At 41.9% G+C, this 22,961-nt stretch overlaps 1 protein-coding gene across 1 annotated transcript in view; it reads left to right on the top strand.

Moving 5' to 3' along the window:
- LOC137362624 (prolyl endopeptidase-like) overlaps nt 1-22,961 on the top strand; it is a 173,453-nt gene that overhangs the window by 128,597 nt on the left and 21,895 nt on the right. Inside the window, exon 12 of the mRNA XM_068026980.1 lies at nt 8,857-8,951. Within this exon, the coding sequence (XP_067883081.1) occupies nt 8,857-8,951 (95 nt within the window). The remainder of the gene's footprint in view (nt 1-8,856; nt 8,952-22,961) is intronic.

Here is a 22,961-nt window from a genome sequence, read left to right as displayed (position 1 = left end):
CACTACCTCAGACTGGTTTAAAATACCATCCTTTACATTTAATGTTATTTGCACTATATAAAAGACCTTTAATTTTGATCAGGCTATTGCTACCAGGCAAGCCATTCATTTGTGCAAGTAAAGGGACTGGTATTTATATCAAAGCTTCAAAATATTTACTGAGTTTACTAGATTAGGGCTATTTCTGTGAATTGGAAGTGAGGCTAAGATAATGTGATCTTATTCAGCTTGCAGTTAAAGAAAAGGAGGCTGTCTTTAAAATGTTGGTACACTCCATTAATGAGTCCGTCAGAGGAAAGGTGCTTAATTTTTTCACCTCAACCATTTCAAATTCACTATAAAGAAGCATTAATTTAAAATAAAATTAATATAACATATTTAGTGACCCAGTTTGTTTTAAAGTATTTTATAAATGATTGTGATGGTTCATTCAATTTATTATGCAGAAACAAATTGTAGGTCCTATGAGACTAATTTCAGTCAGACTAATAGTGCTGTTAGTTTGTGGTTAATCGAACAGATAAGAAACATAACTGAACATCTATTCAGTATTTTTCCTAGAAATATGAAGACTTCAACATTGGCCTTGTTTTGATCAGGTACAGTGGAAGTGATGCTTTTGAAAGAGGTTTAGTTTAGTTTAGTTTAGAGATACAGCACTGAAACAGGCCCTTCGGCCCACCGAGTCTGTGCCGACCATCAACCACCCATTTATACTAATCCTACACGAATCCCATATTCCAATAACATCCCCACCGGTCCCGATATATTTCCCTACCACCTACCTATACTAGGGGCAATTTATAATGGCCAATTAACCTATCAACCTGCAAGTCTTTGGCATGTGGGAGGAAACCGGAGCACCCGGAGGAAACCCACGCAGACACAGGGAGAACTTGCAAACTCCGCACAGGCAGTACCCAGAATCGAACCCGGGTCCCTGGAGCTGTGAGGTTGCAGTGCTAACCACTGCGCCACTGTGCCGCCCTTGTTAATCATTGCTTCTGAATGTCGTCAGCTGATTTCAGGAACAGGCTTAAGTGAGGTTATTTTGGTGATTTTTTAATTGTTATATTTAAGATTCCTTTCTCAGACCGATAATTGAAAATGAAAAACATTAAGTGGGAAGACAAATGGTAGAATTAAGCAATGCTGCATTTTACATCTAACACCACAGAAACTAGGCACAGTTGCTAAAATGTGCTGCATGATAAATTGCCATTGCGAGGGGTTGAAGAAAAAGGTTATATTTTGTCCTTGAGCTTTTTGATTCGGTTGATTTCCAGATAGTTTGTTGCAAGAGGCAATGTCACCATTAGCTTGTTAAAAGGAAAACTCTAGAGAGTAGTCACCTTTTTATAACTCAGCCACGTGACTAAGTACCCTATCCAAGAAATTAGCATACACTGCTATATAAAGTAGAAAATACAGAATATGCATAATGATATTCCTCAAATTTAAATTTGAGAATAATGTTTCTGTTCCAATATCTTCTTTCTTTTGGGCCTCCTTATCTCGAGAGACAATGGATACGCGCCTGGAGGTGGTCAGTGGTTTGTGAAGCAGCGCCTGGAGTGGCTATAAAGGCCAATTCTGGAGTGACAGGCTCTTCCACAGGTGCTGCAGAGAAATTTGTCTGTTGGGGCTGTTGCACAGTTGGCTCTCCCCTTGCGCCTCTGTCTTTTTTCCTGCCAACTACTAAGTCTCTTCGACTCGCCACAATTTAGCCCTGTCTTTATGGCTGCCCGCCAGCTCTGGCGAATGCTGGCAACTGACTCCCACGACTTGTGATCAATGTCACACGATTTCATGTCGCGTTTGCAGACGTCTTTATAACGGAGACATGGACGGCCGGTGGGTCTGATACCAGTGGCGAGCTCGCTGTACAATGTGTCTTTGGGGATCCTGCCATCTTCCATGCGGCTCACATGGCCAAGCCATCTCAAGCGCCGCTGACTCAGTAGTGTGTATAAGCTGGGGGTGTTGGCCGCTTCAAGGACTTCTGTGTTGGAGATATAGTCCTGCCACCTGATGCCAAGTATTCTCCGAAGGCAGCGAAGATGGAATGAATTGAGACGTCGCTCTTGGCTGGCATACGTTGTCCAGGCCTCGCTGCCGTAGAGCAAGGTACTGAGGACACAGGCCTGATACACACGGACTTTTGTGTTCCGTGTCAGTGCGCCATTTTCCCACACTCTCTTGGCCAGTCTGGACGTAGCAGTGGAAGCCTTACCCATGCGCTTGTTGATTTCTGCATCTAGAGACAGGTTACTGGTGATAGTTGAGCCTAGGTAGGTGAACTCTTGAACCACTTCCAGAGCGTGGTCGCCAATATTGATGGATGGAGCATTTCTGACATCCTGCCCCATGTTCCAATATCTAATGTGCATAGTTAGTCATGCTTCAGTGTAAATCACAATTTATCATATGAAAGGGTTGATTGACTTTGCTTGTAACTTGAGGTGATCTGAAAGGCAACCCACCACTGAAGCTAGCTGTACAGTACTACAATGAAGGCAAGCTATGGTGCTGTAACTGTGAATGTAATCAACTTTTAAATAGTTATCATCAGCCAAAGGTGTGAAAGAGATGAAAGGAGACAATTTTCTGTTTATTGTATCTCCTTTGTTTTCAGCTTGTAACCTGGCATTTCATCTCTCAATAATTATTTGAGTAGACTAGTAGTTCTTCAAAGCTGAAAGGAATACAGATGAGGCTAGAAGATATCAAAAAAAACATTTTTGTAAAGTACTATAAAAGTAAAACAGTATAGAAGATCACCCTGCAGAGGGATGAAACAGGGATCTAGTTAGAGAGAATGAAGTTATGATGGAGGTATTACATCAGTGGTGGGAGTGAGAATATAGAGGAAGGTGTCGAAAAATAGTTAAAAATAACTGTGGAAAAGGGATTGGTTCTGAAAATATCAGCAGAGCTAGAGATGAATAAGTCAGTGGGCACAGGAATACACCCTACCTCTTCAAGGATGTGAGAGGGGCAAGGGTAGAAACGCTGATCACTAGCCAATGTAATACTTTTGTGCAGAATTAAACCAGATAATTATACCCCACGTAGTCTAACATAATTTCTGGACCAAAGTTTACAGTCTGTACTTGTAAATCAAATTATTGAGCATTTAGTGTTGCAAAACATAATCAGTGTTCGCCAAATGGGTTTGTTTAAGACAAGTCATGTTTATCAAAGTTGTGCTGTTCAAATTAATTCTAGCTCATGATCTACACCTCTCCTACTCATGCTAAGCACTGCTGTCTGCCACTGCTAAATTCGCTTTGAAATGCGTTACATTCTTGCCACATCTTTGCTAACACAACTGGTACATTTTCCGAGCTGTAGCAGATATTTATCTTGTGCTCAGTATCTAAAGACACTCCCATAAACAAGCTCTACTTCCTTACAAACCAAAGTCTGATCTTAAACATAAAATGCCCACTATTGTAGTGTTTAGTTTTAGTTTAGAGATACAGCACTGAAACAGGCCCTTCGGCCCACCGAGTCTGTGCCGACCATCACCACCCATTTATACTAATCCTACACTAATCCCATATTCCTACCACATCCCCACCTGTTCCTATATTTCCCTACCACCTACCTATACTAGGGGCAATTTATAATGGCCAATTTACCTACCAACCTGCAAGTCTTTTTGGCTGTGGGAGGAACCTGGAGCACCCGGAGAAAACCCACGCAGACACAGGGAGAACTTGCAAACTCCACACAGGCAGTACCCAGAATTGAACCCGGGTCGCTGGAGCTGTGAGGCTGCGGTGCTCACCACTGCGCCACTGTGCCGCCCAGGGATTGAACTAAAATCCTTGTTGCTGTGGTTAGAGGAGTGGGATTAACCCTTTTGTGTTCTCCTAGCCAGGCTCTAAACTATTGATCAGGTTTGTTAAAATTAAAGGTTACACAGTGGCACAGTGGTTAGCACCGCAGCCTCACAGCTCCAGCGACCCGGGTTCAATTCGGTACTGCCTGTGCGGAGTTTGCAAGTTCTCCCTGTGTCTGCGTGGGTTTCCTCCGGGTGCTCCGGTTTCCTCCCACATGCCAAAGACTTGCAGGTTGATAGGTAAATTGGCCATTATAAATTGCCCCTAGTATAGGTAGGTGGTAGGGAAATATAGGGACAGGTGGGCATGTGGTAGGAATATGGGATTAGTGTAGGATTAGTATAAATGGGTGGTTGATGGTCGGCACAGACTCGGTGGACCGAAGGGCCTGTTTCAGTGCTGTATCTCTAAACTAAACTAAACTAAACCTGTAGTGGAAAGCCAATACAACAGGTTTTGCTTGTTACAGAATTTTTAAATTGCCATTCCACAAGCCCAAAAATAATAATGCCATTAAATGTCTCTAGATTTGTTAAGTGGTGCCAAACATGAACTAGTGTCCATCATGCAAACTTATACATGAAATTTGATTTATATTTTCACATCTTTGCACATCCACAACAGCCCATATGGAAGTAGACAGGAAGAGCTGAATAGGTGCATTAAGCTTGGTTGAGATCTACCTCCTTTCCCCTTTGAAGCACCAACTGGATCAAAAAATTAAATATATAGCTTTTACAGGGAAATAAAGCTGTCTGTTGTGTTATGAAAGTGCTTCCATTTTTTGTTAAATTTTTTTTGAGGACTCTTATTTAAAGTGTGGAAGTGGATTCATTTTGGAAGACGAGGTTTCATGGATGCTGGACTTTTTTTGCTGAAAGGTCACTGAGAGGTCTTGTTTGAAAGCAACCTTTACTGAATATCACATGCCTTAAGCTCTATAAGCAGCAGAAACCTTGGTAACTTGGGGGAGATGCTTACAGAGAAGTGGCATGTCAAGATTTATGAGGGTCAGGAGTTGGTTTGGCTTCTGAGATAATGTTTTGGTTCATTTGGAATGTGGACAGTGTTGAAAAGCAGTTGGTTTTGTAGCCTGCTGAAAAAGAAACCCCCAGCTCATCTTTCCTGAACCTTTCTAAGAGACCCAGAGAAATCCAGTGTGTCAGCTCCTCTTTCTCTACTTCTTTGAAAAAATCCTGCAAATCCAGAGTGTGGTAACTGAAACCCTTGATGCCACATTTCTCCTGGAAAGCCTACCAGACTATTTCGCGACATCTCCAGAACGAACTGCTTCTGAAATTTTCCAGTGACCCATCTCCGTATACCCGGATGCCAGACCAAAAGGGACAACTGATATCCTTCCATATCTTTTCATTTTTTTCTCAAAGAATTAGCAAGTATTTGGCCAAAGTATTCCCTTTTTGTCCTTTTTTTTGCAAAAGAGCTCTGTAGAGAAAATTTCCTTATTTTTCTTTGGCCTGTGTGTGTATGTGTATTTCGGGGCGGGGGGTATTTAAAAATTGAACTTCCAATTTCAATCTGCTTTGCTTCTTTACTGGATAAGTCTCGTTTTATGAAAAAAAAGATAATGATATTGTTTGTTACAGAAACCTGGTTGGTGTGTTTTATTCAGGGATAAAGAGTAGAGTATATGATTGACCGTATCGGTAACTGGGTAAACATTTAAATATATGTTGTGACCTGTAGGGAAGTGGAACTAGAAAAGCGAGTGCATTCCTCACAGCTTGGTCGAAACAGTCGTTTGTAGGATTTGAAAAGCTCTTGTCTGCTACTGTGAACATACACAGCATAATATGTCAGCAGCCTCACAGAGCAGACAGAAATCAGTTCATCACTGATTTCAAGTTATTTTACCTCAACTGCCTAATCTCAACAAAGAAAGTCAATAAAATAGCAGTCAAGGTATTAGCATATGGAGGGCAATTTGTCTCACTACATTCTACAGAAGGGCTACATTCTCTGCAGGGTTAAATGTGGATTATCTCCCAAACAAAACTTTCAATTTTATAAAGCTTATTTTAGCCCCATAAGAACGGAAAGAAAAAAATATACCATTCGCACAATGACCGAAAGGGTACATTTTGTGAGAGGGGGGGATAGTTTTGGTCGATCACACACTGCAGTTTTTCTTCCCAAGAAGATCTCCTGCCTGGAAGCCAACCTGATTGGCAGTCTTTGCTCCCTGTCTGGTCACAACGAGGGGGTGGAGGTGTCTTGCCTCCCTTTAGCTGCCGGGTTTCCTTGGAAACCTGGCCGGCCAGGGTTAAACACAATATCTAAATGACCAGCCCAACTCTTGAAAACAGATTAGCAGAGTTAACGTTTCGGGTCAGTGACCCTTCTTCGGAAGAAGGGTCCGAAGAAGGGTCACTGACCCTAAACGTTAACTCTGCTTCTCTTTTCACAGATGCTGCCAGACCTGCTGAGTGGTTCCAGCATTTCTTGTTTTTATTTCAGATTTCCAGCATCCGCAGTATTTTGCTTTTATCTTGAAAACAGATTAGTTGCCCGCAATAAAAAGCAGTTCTGATGAAAGGTCACTGACCTGAAACATTAACTCTACTTCTGTCTCCACAGATGCTGCCAGATCTGCTGAGTATTTCCAGCACTTTTTGTTCTTATTTCAGATTTCCAACATCTTCAGTATTTTGCTTTTATTTTAGTTGCCCGCAACCCCATCTTGCTTCTGTTAAACTGGAAATGCGCAGGTTGGAAGCGGCTTGAGGTTGGGTTTGAGATTATTTAATTTTCATATCTTGCCCACCCTTCTTTGAGGGTTAAAATTTCCTCCAGTATATTTTGTGAGTGTTCATTCACATTTCTTGGAAAATTTTAGTGGAGGATCGATAATCATACTCAAATCCATTTCCTTTTTCACTATTGGTAATGTGTACCTTTGGACAAAAAAACTGCATTAGCATTATAAAGAAAAATTGGCCTGAAAAAGAACATGTATTTATTTTGCACCCGTGGGATGTCCGAAAGAACTTCACAGCCTTTTGAATTATAGTCACTTCGTTACTAGGCAAACATAGCAATCGATTTGCGCACTGTGTAAGCTTGCAAACAGCAGTAAAATGAATAACCAGTTAAACTATTTTGATCATGTTGGTAGGACATGAATGTTGGCCAAGACAAACCGAAGAACTCTCTGTTCTTCAAAAATGCACTATGGCATCTTTTATATTCACCTGAAAGGCTGACAGTGCCTCAGTTTAACATCTCGTCCAAAAAAAGCACCTTTGACAATGCAGTATTGTACTTAAATATCAACCTGGATAATGCATTCAAGTGCTGGAGTCTGGCTTGAACCGATAATCTTCTGACTTAGGTGAAAGTACCGACACATAAGTTAATTAAAAAATGCAGGCATTGACACTAATTAAAGTTAGGCATAAAAAGTTTTTGTGACATTTCTGACAGTAACTAACATTTTAAAGGCTTTGGGTTGTTAATGTTTTTTCAAAGGGAGTTTAGTATTTCTATATATTGAACAGCTTTGGTTCTTATTAGCACTCATATCTACTGTTAGATAATCATTAAACGTGAATTCTCCTTTGCGCTACTGATACAAAATGTCGATTTCTCAAGAATATAATCATAGACTGTCTCTGTACATGAAATTAATGTAAACGTTGACTTTAGTCTTCAAGGATGTGAATCAAACACAGGTAGCTTGAAGATTCTATGACCTTTTGAGAAAAGTATTAAAAGTTTCATGTGACATTTCCGTTGGTGATATTCTCCAGCTGTTAATTATGTCTCTCGGGTATATTATCAAAAGACTACATGATATTCCTTTGTGCAGATTGTCCACATCATCTTATCACCAGAATGTCAAGGTGCTAGTGAAATGTCAGTGCATTTCAATGAACCAAATTGCTTTGCATTCAATAATTGTTTTATCACTTATTTAGTAAAATAATGCAAATTTAATATTTTTGTGTTTAAAAGAAAATGTAATTTAACGTTGGCTCAAGATTCCAGTTAAAGGTTAGAAAATTGTTTCTGAATTCTTTTTGGAAATGTTCTCCCCTCTTTTATAAGGGCAGACCTTTATTGGGATATTCCACATGGCTGACAGCGCTCCAGCACTTCGTTTACTCTATGCCAGATGCATACAGATGAGCAAGGCCATTCATCCCATTGTTAACTCATCCATTTAGAAAATGGAACTTGCTTTTCCTCCCTTTGCATCATCTATCTTGAGTGAATCTATTACCTGACCCAGAAGATCATTTGAAGTGTTGATCATTCTGCGTGAAGAAATTCTCCCTGGAATCTGACCTAAATTATCCTTTGACATGGTAACACTCCCTCCCACCCCTCTTGTTCTAATGTCTTGGCGTAACTAGAAGTAGTGCTCCAAATGTTACCCTATTTATGTTTAATAGTTTGTATATGTTTGTAAGGTCCCCTTTCGGATGATGCTTTTAAGGCTTAAAGTATCTGAGTTTCTCCAGTGTTTTTCTCAACTCGATCCCTTTTATGTCAGGGTGTCCGGTTTATGTGTGAACTTAGACAGTGAGTGCTGGCAAATTCTGTGACCATGGAAAGCAACAGTGACTAGGTCAATTCTGTACTTACCAAAGTCTACTGGAACATTGGCCTTAATCTGGGCATTCTTGTCAATTCTTGTGCTCCAGCATCTGCCCCCATCTGAAATCAACTAACTCAGCATGTAAGTAAAATCAAACATGGGACCTTCCAATGTGTAGGGCGGAGTGTTGCAACCAACTTTACCTACACAACCATCAGGGAGATTGCTTACATAGTTCCCATTTGTGACTTTGTTTGGTACACCAGTTTGATGTTTTGAGTTGCGTTCCCTTTTACTAATTTTTCTTTCAATATATTTACCAAGATAGTAACACCCGGAAAAGAAACTAAAATGTTGTTGAATGGCTTTTGTTTGTGTAACTGTCAATTTTCGGAACAATGTAGTAAATGATTATAGAATTTAAGACATTCTTTTCAACTTTTATAGCGTTTCACGGCTTATTTTTGTGAGGCATCTGGGTGGTGTTTTAGCTGTTGCTAATATCAGAGGAGGAGGAGAATACGGAGAGAGCTGGCACAAAGGTAAGGCAGTCAACATACGTCTGCACATGTTGGGAAAGCTGTTTACGTTTGAAATGCATTTTCTTTTTCTCTTGGGTATTGGACTGATTTTTTATTCTCGGGTTTCATTGTGCAGCCAACTTAATCCTTCATCATATAAGCAGCAGATGCAGAGTGTGAAATACATACTAGGAACTATTGGACTATGATTTTGAACAATATTGACATGTGCCTTGCAGCTGAGATAAATCCAATTAACTCTATTATATGTCTTCTGTTGCTAAGCCATTCTGAATCTGTCTCAACAATGTATTGCCTAGTCCATGATCCTTAATCTTCTGAGTCTCATAAAGAACTGGGCGGCGCAGTGGTTAGCACCGCAGCCTCACAGCTCCAGCGACCCGGGTTCAATCCTGGGTACTGCCTGTGTGGAGTTTGCAAGTTCTCCCTGTGTCTGCGTGGGTTTCCTCCGGGTGCTCCGGTTTCCTCCCACATGCCAAAGACTTGCAGGTTGATAGGTAAATTGGCCATTAGCAATTGCCCCTAGTATAGGTAGGTGGTAGGGAAGTATAGGGACAGGTGGGGATGTGGCAGGGATATGGAATTAGTGTAGGACTAGTATAAATGGGTGGTTGATGGTCGGCACAGACTCGGTGGGCCGAAGGGCCTGTTTCAGTGCTGTATCTCTAAACTAAACTGTTAAACACCTATTAAGAATCCAAGCCAACTACGTGATTACCTTTGTCCACAAGCTTAGTTACCATTTCAAAGAATGTCAATAGGTTTGTACAGCAAACTTATTACTACTGTGCTCTTTTTATAACATCTCTTAAAATCAAGCATTTTGTCTCACTGTGGATCTTAGACTAATAGCTCTATAATTCCTGGATTTGTGGCTTTTGAGTATTGGATCTACATTTACTGTCCTTGGATACTTAGAGCTCTGAAAAAATATCAATGAAGTAATTGCTGTCTCAGTATTGTGCCTGGATTGCTTGTTAGTTGACTTGTTTTCTTTTTGAATTTGATTTGTTTGTTCATATTAATTTTACCATCTGTATTTGTTACTGTTACATATTCATGCAAACGTTTATAATTTTAAAAATATAGTACTTGCATTGTTGATTACTGCAGGCATTCTCTATTGATACGAGCTAGATGCTTTTCATACATGGAAAGGTTTCTTTCCCATATCAGTTCACTAGGCCTATGCAGAATTGTATGAAAAACTTAAAACACATCTTTTTTTCAATGATCAGAGCATTCTGCTCTGGTTCCATATACTTCACAAAAAATGGTGGTTTGCTAAATTCAGTGTGATGAGCTCTTGTAAAGGAGGCAATAGATGTCACTGTTCCATATTTTCTTTTTTTACCCTTTTTTCAAGAGCCCAGATTTTGCAATGGAAGCTGTCAGTGTTCGCCATTTTTACTCTTCTGAAACTGACAGCAACTTCTGAATTCAGCACATGCTCAGAAGAACACGGAAATCCAGAAGTTGCCGTCAGTAATTGTACACTTCTCCAGTGGTTGCGCTGTTGAGGTCCCCCAGAATGCTTTAGAAATCAGTGAATTGATGAGAGTTTCCACTGTTACACTATTAGTCTCACTGTAAAAACAGTTGAAAAAGTTGCATCTGTTGAATGAAGTGTAACTGGGTTTTTAAACAACATACTAAGTTCATAACCAGATTAGATTAGATTAGATATACAGCACTGAAACAGGCCCTTCGGCCCACCGAGTCTGTGCCGAACATCAGCCACCCATTTATACTAATCCTACACTAATCCCATATTCCTACCAAACATCCCCACCTGTCCCTATATTTCCCTACCACCTACCTATACTAGTGACAATTTATAATGGCCAATTTACCTATCAACCTGCAAGTCTTTTGGCTTGTGGGAGGAAACCGGAGCACCCGGAGAAAACCCACGCAGACACAGGGAGAACTTGCAAACTCCACACAGGCAGTACCAGGAATCGAACCCGGGTCCCTGGAGCTGTGAGGCTGCGGTGCTAACCACTGCCTCACTGGCCCACAAAGTAATTTTATAATTGTGAAATATCAATTTTCTCCATTATAAGTTCCACATTTTAAAGTTCACTAGATTTTAACTCTACCTTGATCTCCTGTATATGTCCCAATCATTTATTTCACCATCTAAAAAAAAATTAAAATTGAAGGGAATCAATGTTTTTTACTTCCTGGTTTGCTGTCAGTGAAAATACTTCAATGTGATTAGCTTCTTACCCTGCTTAATGACATCCCTACTGCTGGCAGCCTGGAGATTCCCTTGACTTGGTGCCAGGTACCAACTGATGTCTGGAAAGGGCAAATCCACGATACAGAGTCGCTGGATCTTTGCAGCTTTCTTTGAGGTCCGTGTTGAGCGTTGTTGCCTAGCCGCTGACTGCGAAATCCAGCCCAATAGGGATTTGACTGGAAATGAACAGTATACGTTGGCATAACTTGTAATTAATGAGTGTGGTTTTTAATCTGCTTGGCTAGTTTCACTTCACTTGACTATGTCCTGACTTCAAGAAATAGGTATTTTCTGAGTACCAGGAAACAGTGCTAAATAGGGCGGCACAGTGGCGCTGTGGTTAGCACCGCAGCCTCACAGCTCCAGGGACCCGGGTTCGATTCCGGGTACTGCCTGTGTGGAGTTTGCAAGTTCTCCCTGTGTCTGCGTGGGTTTTCTCCGGGTGCTCCGGTTTCCTCCCACAAGCCAAAAGACTTGCAGGTTGACAGGTAAATTGGCCATTATAAATTGTCACTAGTATAGGTAGGTGGTCGGGAAATATAGGGACAGGTGGGGATGTTTGGTAGAAATATGGAATTAGTGTAGGATTAGTATAAATGGGTGGTTGATGTTCGGCACAGACTCGGTGGGCCGAAGGGCCTGTTTCAGTGCTGTATCTCTAATCTAATCATTACTAAATTATATATGTAAAATCTGTATTACCCACTTCACTCCATTCTTGACTCTCATGCCCTACCTCAGCTCAGCATCCGTCAATATAGCCAAATACTGCCTGTCCTTGGGATTAGTTCCCCAATCACAAAACATCCATCATTCACCCATGCCCTGGATACAGCTAACCGCAACACCGTCCTTCATCACCTCTCCACCTTGGTGCATCTCCACTGACTGGTCTCATGTAGTTCCACTTCTGTCTGATCCAAAGTCACCTGCACATTTCCTGCATTGGCTTCATCTCCCATATATATAAGTATGAAATTAATGTTTACATGTTTGCTGACGATACCCAATTTTAGTTCCCCTCTCTCCCCCCACACCCCCCCTTGATTCCACGACTGTTTTGCTGGTGGACTGACCTCAACTTATGAAGAGTCACAGTTTTTAGTAGCTTGGCAGCAATAAGATCCCAGCCATCCTGTGTGGCTCCTGCCAGAAATTCTGTTCCCAGCCCCAGTTCCATTCCCCTTCCTGGGTGCCCACTCAACCCAAAAGTGGATAAACCAGATGCCTTGGTCAACATTCAGCTTAACTTGAAACCTACCATCAGGATGACCAGTTTGCATCCCTAAAATATATCTCATCTCCACCCTTACTTTGTATCCTCTGCAACTGAAACTCATCCATATTTTTGTCACCTCCAAACTTGACTTTTCAATATCAGCCTCGCCAGCCCCACTTGAGCTAAGCTTCTGTTTATCCAGAGATTAGACATCCACATCCTGTTCATCTATCATGCTGATCCTCATTCACCAACACTGACTCTTCTCCCAGTGCACTGACTTCAAAATTCTCATCTTTAAACCGCTTCACGGCATTGCCCCTCCCTGACCCCTATCTGCCTGTCTGCATGCTCCATTGCCTCCTGCAAGTTTTCTGCCCTCCCCCCTATTCTGCTGCTAAACCACTCTGTCATGCTTTAACTACCAAGGCCTGGAGATATTTTGCTAGATTAAAGGCCCCATATGGAAGTTTCCTTGGTTGATGTAGTTCAGCGGCCAAATGGTTTTGACCCCCTGTGACCATTCATATGAGAGTCTAGACATTATATGTTGCGCGCTAATCATTGTGAAGACATCGCAGCTAACCTGATCTGTTCTCTCCTCGTGTCCAAATATGCATTTTTTCCAGCAGAGGTCACTGGAGAGCAATCAGGAGCAGAATCTCTAGCTCATTGTTGTTTTATTCTAGTTTAGGGACACAGATCAACTATAGCACCCCAACAGAAAAAATAACTCAGTAGACTGTTAGCTTCTGATCTATATGGCTCAGAGCAACCCGAGCAGTGCCTTTATCCCGAGGCCAGGGGTCGGCAACCTTTTTTATCCGAAGAAATTTTTTTTTTTTAATTGCCGAAAATAACTTGGACCCACAAGATGAAGAAAAATTAACGAATAGAGTAAAGGCATATGCATACCTTAATAGGAAAACATTGTTTGAGAATCTAAGGAATATTATGCACCACTTTTCTGTAAAAAGTTATTTCCTTTAACTTCTCTGATGCTTATAATAATGATCATGGTTACCACTGTATTTTACGTGATTTCAATCTTGTATATAGGTCGGGCACAAATCCAGTTTCTACAACCCAGAAATAAGTAAAAGCCATTATTTTTGTTTCGAAAGTTAAATCTTGATGCAACCCAAATCTTAAATTTGCCTTCGGCTTTATCAGCTTTTTCCCTGGAGAATTATAACACATTTCCTTTCACTTCTAGGTGGATATTTTTAAGCAACGGTTTTAACATTTGCTAACTCGCTGCAGTGAGTTTAACTGTAGTATTATTTGAACATGTTGAATTTTGAAATTCATCAAGATTTAAGGTACTGTATATGTATCTGGATTGCAGTTAAACCAGATCTTGGATTATGTAATGCAATGCTGACATAAACTGGTAGAAAGTCTTCCTTTAGCTGCTGGGGTGGATTAAGTTGCACAAGTGGGTGCAGTGGTTAGCACCGCAGCCTCACAGCTCCAGCGACCCAGGTTCAATTCTGGGTACTGCCTGTGTGGAGTTTGCAAGTTCTCCCTGTGTCTGCGTGGGTTTTCTCCGGGTGCTCCGGTTTCCTCCCACAAGCCAAAAGACTTGCAGGTTGATAGGTAAATTGGCCATTTTAAATTGTCCCTGGTATAGGTAGGTGGTAGGGAAATATAGGGTCAGGTGGGGATGTGGTAGGAATATGGGATTAGTGTAGGATTAGTATAAATGGGTGGTTGATGGTCGGCACAGACTCGGTGGGCCGAAGAACCTGTTTCAGTGCTGTATCTCTAAACTAAACTAAACTAACGAATGAGTCCTCTAAAATATTGCTAATTTTTCTGTTTCAAAACGTAATTGTAAAATAGTCCGATAGGCAATGATCACGAAACGTTACCGCACAGTTACAAATTAGCAATATAAATACCATTAAACAACAGCTGCAAATGAGATGTTAAAGAGCTGCAGGTTGCCAACCCCTGCACTAGGCCATCAAAGAGCCAAGTGCATGTTGCATGTCCCAAATCTGGCACCCTCGGGACCGAGACCATGCCGGATTTTGGATTTTCCTGGATTTTGGACAATAAAATCAGGTAGCCTATCCTAGGCCAAATTCAATGAATAAGAGATGCACGAAAGGGGTACAAAGCTCCAATGTGCACCCACTCAAACTTGAAAAGCATTTGCTACTTCACTGCTTTCATTTTCCATGTCAGCCATTTTGTAACCCCTCTTGGTCAGATTGCCAATTAATGCAATTTAAAGGTTCCTGAATTGAGTTTTACATTGAGCGTTACATGATTCCAAAGAGATTTTAATTCTGTCCATCTCTGCTGATTAAAACCCAGCTGCTGATGGCGAACGATAGTATCTCGAATATTTTCAAAAATGTCCGGTTTTCAGACATGGATGTCCAACCTATAGTACCATAATTAACTGCTATTGCCACCATTTTGCTGATTTACATGCTGAAGAAAACATGTTTCAAAAACATCGTGCTGAGTAGACATAATGTTGAATAATAAGCATTTTGTGTACTTTTTGCATTAGATCCATGTCTTGTCTATTTTGCTGGAATTTGTAAAATGATATGGAACAAGAAATGTTGGCAACTGTATAAATAATCAAACAAATGACTTCGTCAAGAATAAGCAATAAAGGCCGGGGAAGGTTATGTCAGCAGAACAAGTTGAACTCATTGTCACTTATGGCATAGAAGGAGGCCATTGGCTCATCGAGTCCATGCCAACTTTCTGTGGAGCAATCCAGCTCGATCCCCGTAGCCCTGCAGGTTTATTTCCTTCAAGTGCCCATCCAATTTCCTTTTGAAATCATTGATTATCTCTGCTTCCACCACCCTCATGGGCAGCAAGTTCCAGGTCATTACTACTCGCTGTGTAAAAATGTTCTTCCTCAAATTCCCTCTGCATCTCTTACCCAAAACCATCAGTCTGTGTCCCCTAGTCCCTGTACTATCAGCTAATGGGAACAGTTTTTCTTTATCTACCTAATCTAAAGCTTTCATAGTCTTGTACACCTCTATCTCAATCTCCTTCGTTCCAAGGAGAGCAACCTAATCTGGTAGCTAAAGTCCCTCATCCCTGGGACCATTTTGTTAAATTTCCTCTGCATCCTCTCCAGGACCCTCACATTCTTCTAAAGTGTGGTGACCAGAACATTTTTTTATACTTTCATGGGATGTGAGCATTGCTGGAAAAGCCAGCATTTGTTGCCCATTCCTTAATGCCCTTGAAAAGGTGATGGTGAGCCACCTTCTTGAACTGCTGTTGGGTAAGGATTTCCAGGTTTTTGACACAGCAACAGTGAAGGAATGGTGAGATAGTTCCAAGTTAGGATGGTGTGTGGCTTGGAGGGGAAGTTACAGGTAATAGTGTTCACAAGTGTCTGTTGCCCTTGTCCTTCCAGATGGTAGAGGTTGCAAGTTTGGAAGGTGCTATCTAAGGAGGCTTGGCGAGTTGCTGCAGTTCATCTTGTAGATGGTACACATTACTGCCACTGTGTGCTGGTGGTGGAGAGAGTGAATGTTCAAGGTGGTGTATGCGGTGTCGATCAAGCGGGCTGCTTTGTTCTGGATTGTGTCGAGCTTCTTGAATATTGTTGGAGCTGTACTCATCTGGGCAAGTGGAGAATATTCCATCACACTCCTGACTTGTGCCTTGGAGATGGTAGACAGGCTTTGGGGTGTCAGGAGGTGAGTTACTTGCTGCAAAGTTCCCAGCCTCTGACCTGCTCTTGTAGCAACAGTACTTATACGACTGGTCCAGTTAAGTTTCTGGTCAATGGTAACCCCAGGATGTTGATGGTGGGGGATTCAACGATGGCAGTGCCGTAGACTGTCAAGGCGAGGTGGTTAGATTCTTTTTTGTTGGAGATGATCATTTCCACAATTTGTGTGGCGCGAATGTTACTTGCCACTTATCGGCCCAAGCTGGAATGATGTCCGGATCTTGCTGTATGCGGATGCTGATACGGACTGCTTCAGTATATGAGGAGTCATGAATGTTACTGAACACTGTGTAATCATCACTGAACATCGCACTTCTGACCTTATGAAGGGAAGGTCATTGATGAAGCAGCTGAAGATGGTCGGACCTCGGACACTATCCTGAGGAACTCCTGCAGTGATGTCCTGGGGCTTAGATGATTGGCCTCCAAAAACATAACCATCTTCCTTTGTGCTAGATATGACTCCAACCAGTGAAGAGTTCTCTCCATGGTTCCTATTGACTTCAATTTTGCCAGGGCTTCTTGATGCCATACTCAGTCAGATGCTGCCTTGATGTCAAAGGCAGTCACTTTCTGCTCACCTCTTGAATGCAGATCTTTTCTCCATGTTTGGACCAAGGCTGTAATGAGGTCAGGAGCCAAGTGGCCCTGGCAGAACCCAAACTGAGCATCAGTGGGCAAGTTATTGCTATGTAAGTGCTGCTGAATAGCACTGTCGACGACACGTTCCATCACTTTGCTGATGATTGAGAGTAGATTGATGGGCCGGTAATTGGCCAGATTAGATTTGTCTTGTTTTTTGTGGACAGGACATAGCTGGGCAATTTTCCACATTGTCGGGTAAGTGCCAGTGTTTAGCTGTACTGGAACCAGTGGACGCAATACTCTAATTGTAGCCTAACCAGATCTTTATAAAGACTCAGCATAACTTTCTTGCTTTTGCAATCAGTACTTCTGTTTAGGAAGCCCAACAACCCATATGCTTTGCTAACTACTCAGCATCTCAGAATTGTTACAGCACAGAAGGAGGCCATTCGGAACATCTTGTCTGTGCCAGCTATCGAAAAGAGAAGTTTACCTAGTACCACTCCTTGGCCTTCTCCCCGCAGCCCTGCACGTTCTTCCTTTTCAGATAACAATCCAATTCCCTCTTGAATACCTCGATTAAACCCGCCTCGACCACACTCTCAGGCAGTGCATTCCAGATCCGAACCACTCGCTGTATGAAAAAGCTTTTCCTCATTTCGCTATTGCTGCTTTTGCCAAATACCTTAAATCTGTGCCCTCTTGTTACTGATCCCTCCACCAAAGGGAACAGTTTTTCCCTATCTACCCTGTCCAGACCCCTCATGATTTTGAATATCTCTATCAAATCTCCTCTCCACCTTCTCCTCCAAAGAGAACTGTCCGAACTTTTCCAATCTATCCATGTAACTTAAGTTTCTCATCCCTGGAACCATTCTCGTGAATGTTTTCTGCACTCTCTCCAATGCCTCCACATCTTTTCCTAAAGTGTGGTGCCCAGAACTGGACACAATACTCCGATTGAGGCCAATACAGTGTTCTGTACAAGTTCAACATAGCTTCCTTGTTTTATACTCTTTGCCCCTATTAATGAAGCCTAGAATGCTGTATTAAGCATTCTCTCGACATGTCTTGCCACCTTCAATGATTTATGCAAGTATACACGCAGGTTCCTCTGCTCCTACACCCCCTTTAGCATTGCACCCTTTATTTTATATTGTCTCTCCGCATTCTTCCTACAAAAATGAATCACTTCACACTTCTCTGCATTTTTCATCTGCCACTTGTCCGCCCATTCCACCAACCTGTCTGTGGCCTTTTGAAGTTCTGCACTATCCTCCTCACAGTTCGCAATGTTTACAAGTTCTGTATCATCTACAAATTTTGAAATTTGTATAGCAAGATCTAGGTCATTAATATATCAGAAACAGCAAGGATCCTAACACCGACCCTTGAGGAACTCTACTACAAACCTTCCTCCGTTCCAAAAAACATCCATTAACCACTATTCTTTGTTTGCTGTCACTCAGCCAATTTCGTATCCATGTTGCTACCATCCCTTTTATTCCATGAACTATAACGTTACTCACAAGACTGTTATGTGGCACTTCATCGCATGCTTTTTGGAAGTCCATGTACACCACATCAACAGCATTGCCCTGCTCAGCCTTCTCTGGTACTTCATTTAAAAAAAAAACTTCAAGTTAGTTGAACGCGATTTTCCCTTCAGAAATTTGTGCTGGCTTTCCCTAATTGACCCCCATTTGCTCAAGTGACTATTAATTTTGTCCTGAATTATCATTTCTGGAAACTTCCCCACCGCCAAGGTTAAACTGACTGGCCGGTAGTTGCTGACAAATGCCTCCGCAATTTCCACACTCTCTTCCCTCAGTGTCCTTGGATGCATCTCCTCTGATCCTGGTGCCTTATCAACTTTAAGAACAGCTAGCCTATCCAATACGACCTCCTTATCAATTTTAAAACCTTCAAGTGTCTGAATTATCTCCTCTTTCACCATGACCCGTGTAGCATCATCTTCCTTGGGTAAAGGCAGGTGCAAAGTATTAATTTAATATTCCAGCCATGCCACCTGCCTCCCTGTGTAAATCCCCGTTTTGGTCCCGAATTGGCCCCGCTCCTCCTTTTACCACTCTTTTAATTTTACTATGCCCATATAAAACATTTGGATTCCCTTTTATATTAGTTTCCAGTCTCTTTACATACTCTCTTTGCTTCTCTTATTTGGATTTTCATTTCCCTTCTTAACCTTCTATATTCCGCCTGGTTCTGAATTGTGTTATCCACCTGACATGTCATAAGCACATTTTTTTCTTCATCTTAATCTCTATCGTCATCCAGGGAGCTCTGGATTTGTTTGCCCTACTTTTACCCTCTGTGGGAAAAATACCTTGACTGCCCAAACTATTTTGTTTTTAAAGGCAGCCCATTTTTCTATTTTGCCTGACAATCTTTGATTCCAACTTATCTCTCAGTATGTCCTGCTAACTTCAATGAGCTATGTCATAAAACCCCATCTGATTAACTAATGTCCTTTAGGGAAGGAAATCTGCTGTTCTTACCTCGTCTGGCCTACATTTGACTTCAGACCCACAGCAATATGGTTAACTCTTAAATGTCCTCTGAAATGGCCTAGGAAGCCACTCATTTGTACTAAACCGCTAGAGAAGAAGCTGAAAGCAATGAAATCAGACGGATCATCCGGCATCAACCGAGGAACCAGAAACAACAACAGCACACCCAGCCCTGTCAACCCTACAAAGAACTCCTTACTAACATCTGGGAGCATGTGCCAAAATTGGGAGAGCTGTCCCACAGACTAGTCAAGCAACAGCCTGACACAGTCATACTCACGGAATTATACCTTACAGACAATGTCCCAGACACCATCACCATCATCCCTGGGTGTGTCCTGTCCCACTGACGGGACAGACCCACCAGAGGTGGTATACAATTGGGAGGGAGTTGCCCTGGGAGTCCTCAACATTGACTCCGGAACCCATGAAGTCTCATGGTATCAGGTCAAACATGGGCATGAAAACCTCCTACTGATTATCACCTACTGCCCTGCCCCCACCCCCCCTCCCCTCAGCTGATGAATCAGTACTCCTTCATGTTGAACCCAACTTGGAAGAAGCGCTGAGGGTGGCAAGGGAATAGAATGTACTCTGGGTGGGAGACTTCAATGTCCATCACCAAGAGTGGTTCGGTAGCACCACTACTGACCGAACTGGCAGAGTTCTAAAGGACATAGCTGCTCGACTGGGTCTGTGACAGGTGGTGAAGGAGCTAACGAGGGAAAACCCTACTTGACCTTGTCCTCATTAATCTACCTGTCGCAGATGTATCTGACGATGACATTATTGGTAGGAGTGACCACCGCGCAGTCCTTGTGGAGACGTAGTCCCGTCTTCACATTGAGGAATACCCTCCATCCTGTTAGGTGGCACTACCACCTTTCCACGAGGACATTGGTCCCAGTCCTGTTGAGGTGCAACCTGTCTATTTTGAATAGGTGCTTCCTGCCCCAGAATTGGTCCTATTGCCCTGAGAATCTGATGTCCTCCCTCCTGCACCATGCTTCATACCACACATTCCCTATTTTCCTATTTCTACTCTTGCTGGCACGTAGCACTGGAAGTAATCCAGAGATTACTGTCTTCTGTGTAGACTTTGTAACTTACTCCCTAGCTCTTGAAAATCTGACCATAGGACCTCCATACGTGCGTAATGCCATTGGTACTGACGTGTACCGCAACTTCTGGCTTAGTACCCCCTGCAGAATATTCTGTATCCTTTCTGATGTGCTTTACCCTGGCACCAGGGAGGCAACACACCATGCGGGACTCACGATGACAGTTACAGAAATGCCTCTCTGCCCTCCTAACTATGGAATCTCCTATAACGACTGCATTTCTACTCTTTGTTTCCTCCTGTGCAGTCCCTTGCCCATTGATAATCAGCGTCAGGACTGCCGTCCTTCAAAGTGTCATCACTCCCAGCTGATAATCTGTTTGAGAGTGGCACGCACCCTGAAGGCTCCTGCACTTCCTGCCTTTTTGTACTCTTCTGGATGGCCATTCATCTACTATCCTGAACTCCCACTGCCCGTGGGATGGCCACCCCCTGGAGTGTGGGATCCAGGAAACACTCCCCTGATACTCTGTGGTGACTTCAACTGCCCCTCAAGCTCAGAAATCCTCAGCTCAAGCAGCTGGAGACACCTCCTACACACGTGGACCCCGAAGACACATGAAGTGTCTTGAAGTTCCCACGTGGCACAGGAATTGCAAGCAACAGGTCTCAGCTGCTGATCCATGATCTAAAAAAATTCTATTCTCGCTCTTTGAATCTAGTTAGTACCTTGTTTGAACTATTAATTTTAATTAATGCTTCTAGACCTCCTCTGTGCTAATACTTTTATTAATTCACTTACTGTTATACTTACCCACCAGGAAATAGTTGATATCATGATGTAAATAATGGTGAAGCATCTTAAAAGGTCAATATCTTTTGTGAGTGTCCCAATTGTTAACCTGGGCTTAACTCTAGCATGTCAAAGAATGCTTCCATTTTGTTTTTCCAAAATCATTGTAAGTTGATAAAACTTCTGTTCTTGAATACTTATGTTAAATAATTGGATTGAATTTATTTATATATAAACCTGTAGTCATGCTTCATTTTATTTTATTTGTGTCAGTGTTCAGTTTTCTACTCATCTATTTTCCAATAGTGTCTTTAGATAATGTCTTTCCCACATTACAGCAGATACTGCATTTCAAAAAGCACTTAACTGGCTGTAAAGATCTTTGGGACGTCTTGAGATTGTGGAAGGTGCTATATAAATGCAAGTGTTCGTTCCTAACATAATTCTACGTATAAGGGATCCCTGCAATCCTGTAGCATTTCTGATAGATTGTGAAGTCTCCATCTCCTCTTATTACATTTCCATTTATTGTGCAGTGCTGTAAAGGAAAATCAATTTTTGTGGTGTACCTAAGAGTTCTAATTGCTCTGCACTTTCCTGTTTCTAAGCACCATGAGATCATTGAGCAGTTCAATTAAAGGGCTTGTCATCATCAAATGTAGCACAAATTAGTAGGTGTGTGGTGTTTTCTGACCAAACAGTTCAGGGGTGGGCAATAAATGCTGGCGACACCCACATCCCATGAATGAATACAAAAAGTTATTAACTGGCTGTCTAAATTAATATTGTTTCTTTCAGAATTAATAAAAAATGTTTGAGTTGCTTAAGACTGCAGACTTTCCACATTCTGATACAATTTTTTTTTGATCTTTGAAGTTAAGTAGCTTGAAGAGGCACTGTCTTAGACATAGGAAATGGCCATTAAGCCCAATAAATCAGTCGCTTTTCCAAAAATTGCTTCCACTTACCTTTGCAGCATATGCTTCAATCTCTTCCCTTTCCATAAAGCTTGAATCTGTTTGTGTCCAAAGTTGAGTATCATATTCCACAACTGTTACTCATTGGGTGCAAAAATTATGCCTGACTTCCCTTTTCCTTATTGTTACGACCAGGTGAGAGGGGTCTAGGGGTTCCCTCTCAGCCTTTGCCTGGTTAAACCATAACAGGGTTTAATTTTAAAACACCATGTTTTTAGCTTCTGCTCAATGAATCCTTGTTCACTGCTCCAATCGTAAGACAAAGAAATCAATTCAGACAGATTTTCTTAGATTTTAAACAAGAAAGGTAGAAGTTTATTAATCTTCAACTCTAATCTGGTTGCTGACTATGAATATGCGACATGACCACACTAGCATGCAAATGCGATAAACACACGCAGATAGAGACAAAAAAGTAGAAAAGAATATAGGGGAAAAGTTTGAGGCAATAGATGGGTTTCTATTTTACTGTCCCTTGAGTTCAATGTGGAGTCTTTGGTTGCCAGTCAGACTTGCAATTCGTTGGGGCCCAGTGCATGCTTCAACTTGTTTTGAGGTCAGTCTTTTCTCTCTTGAGGTTTACGTGTTTTCCGTGGGTCTGGTGGCTTGGGAGAAAGCGAGAGAGAGAGAGAGAGAGAAGCTTCCTTGCTTCAGGTTCCAGTTCAAACAGTCTTCTGCTTTTCCTCTGGCACTGTTCAAAAAAACCCCAGGTTGCCCAGCAAGTTAGTCATGTGACCAGCTGGTTTGACCACTTCGGTTTGTGGATTCTGCCATCTTAGCAATCATCCTGGAATGTGAGCTTCCTCATCTTTAATTTCTGGTGAGCACAGTCCATTTTGGGTTACGTGGACCAGGGAATAGTCCTTTGTCTCTCCA

Source organism: Heterodontus francisci, chromosome 3, assembly GCF_036365525.1.
Source record: "Heterodontus francisci isolate sHetFra1 chromosome 3, sHetFra1.hap1, whole genome shotgun sequence".
NCBI lineage: Eukaryota > Metazoa > Chordata > Chondrichthyes > Heterodontiformes > Heterodontidae > Heterodontus > Heterodontus francisci.
The sequence above is the reverse complement of the archived record's forward strand: the minus strand, read 5'-3'. Positions and strand labels throughout refer to the sequence as shown.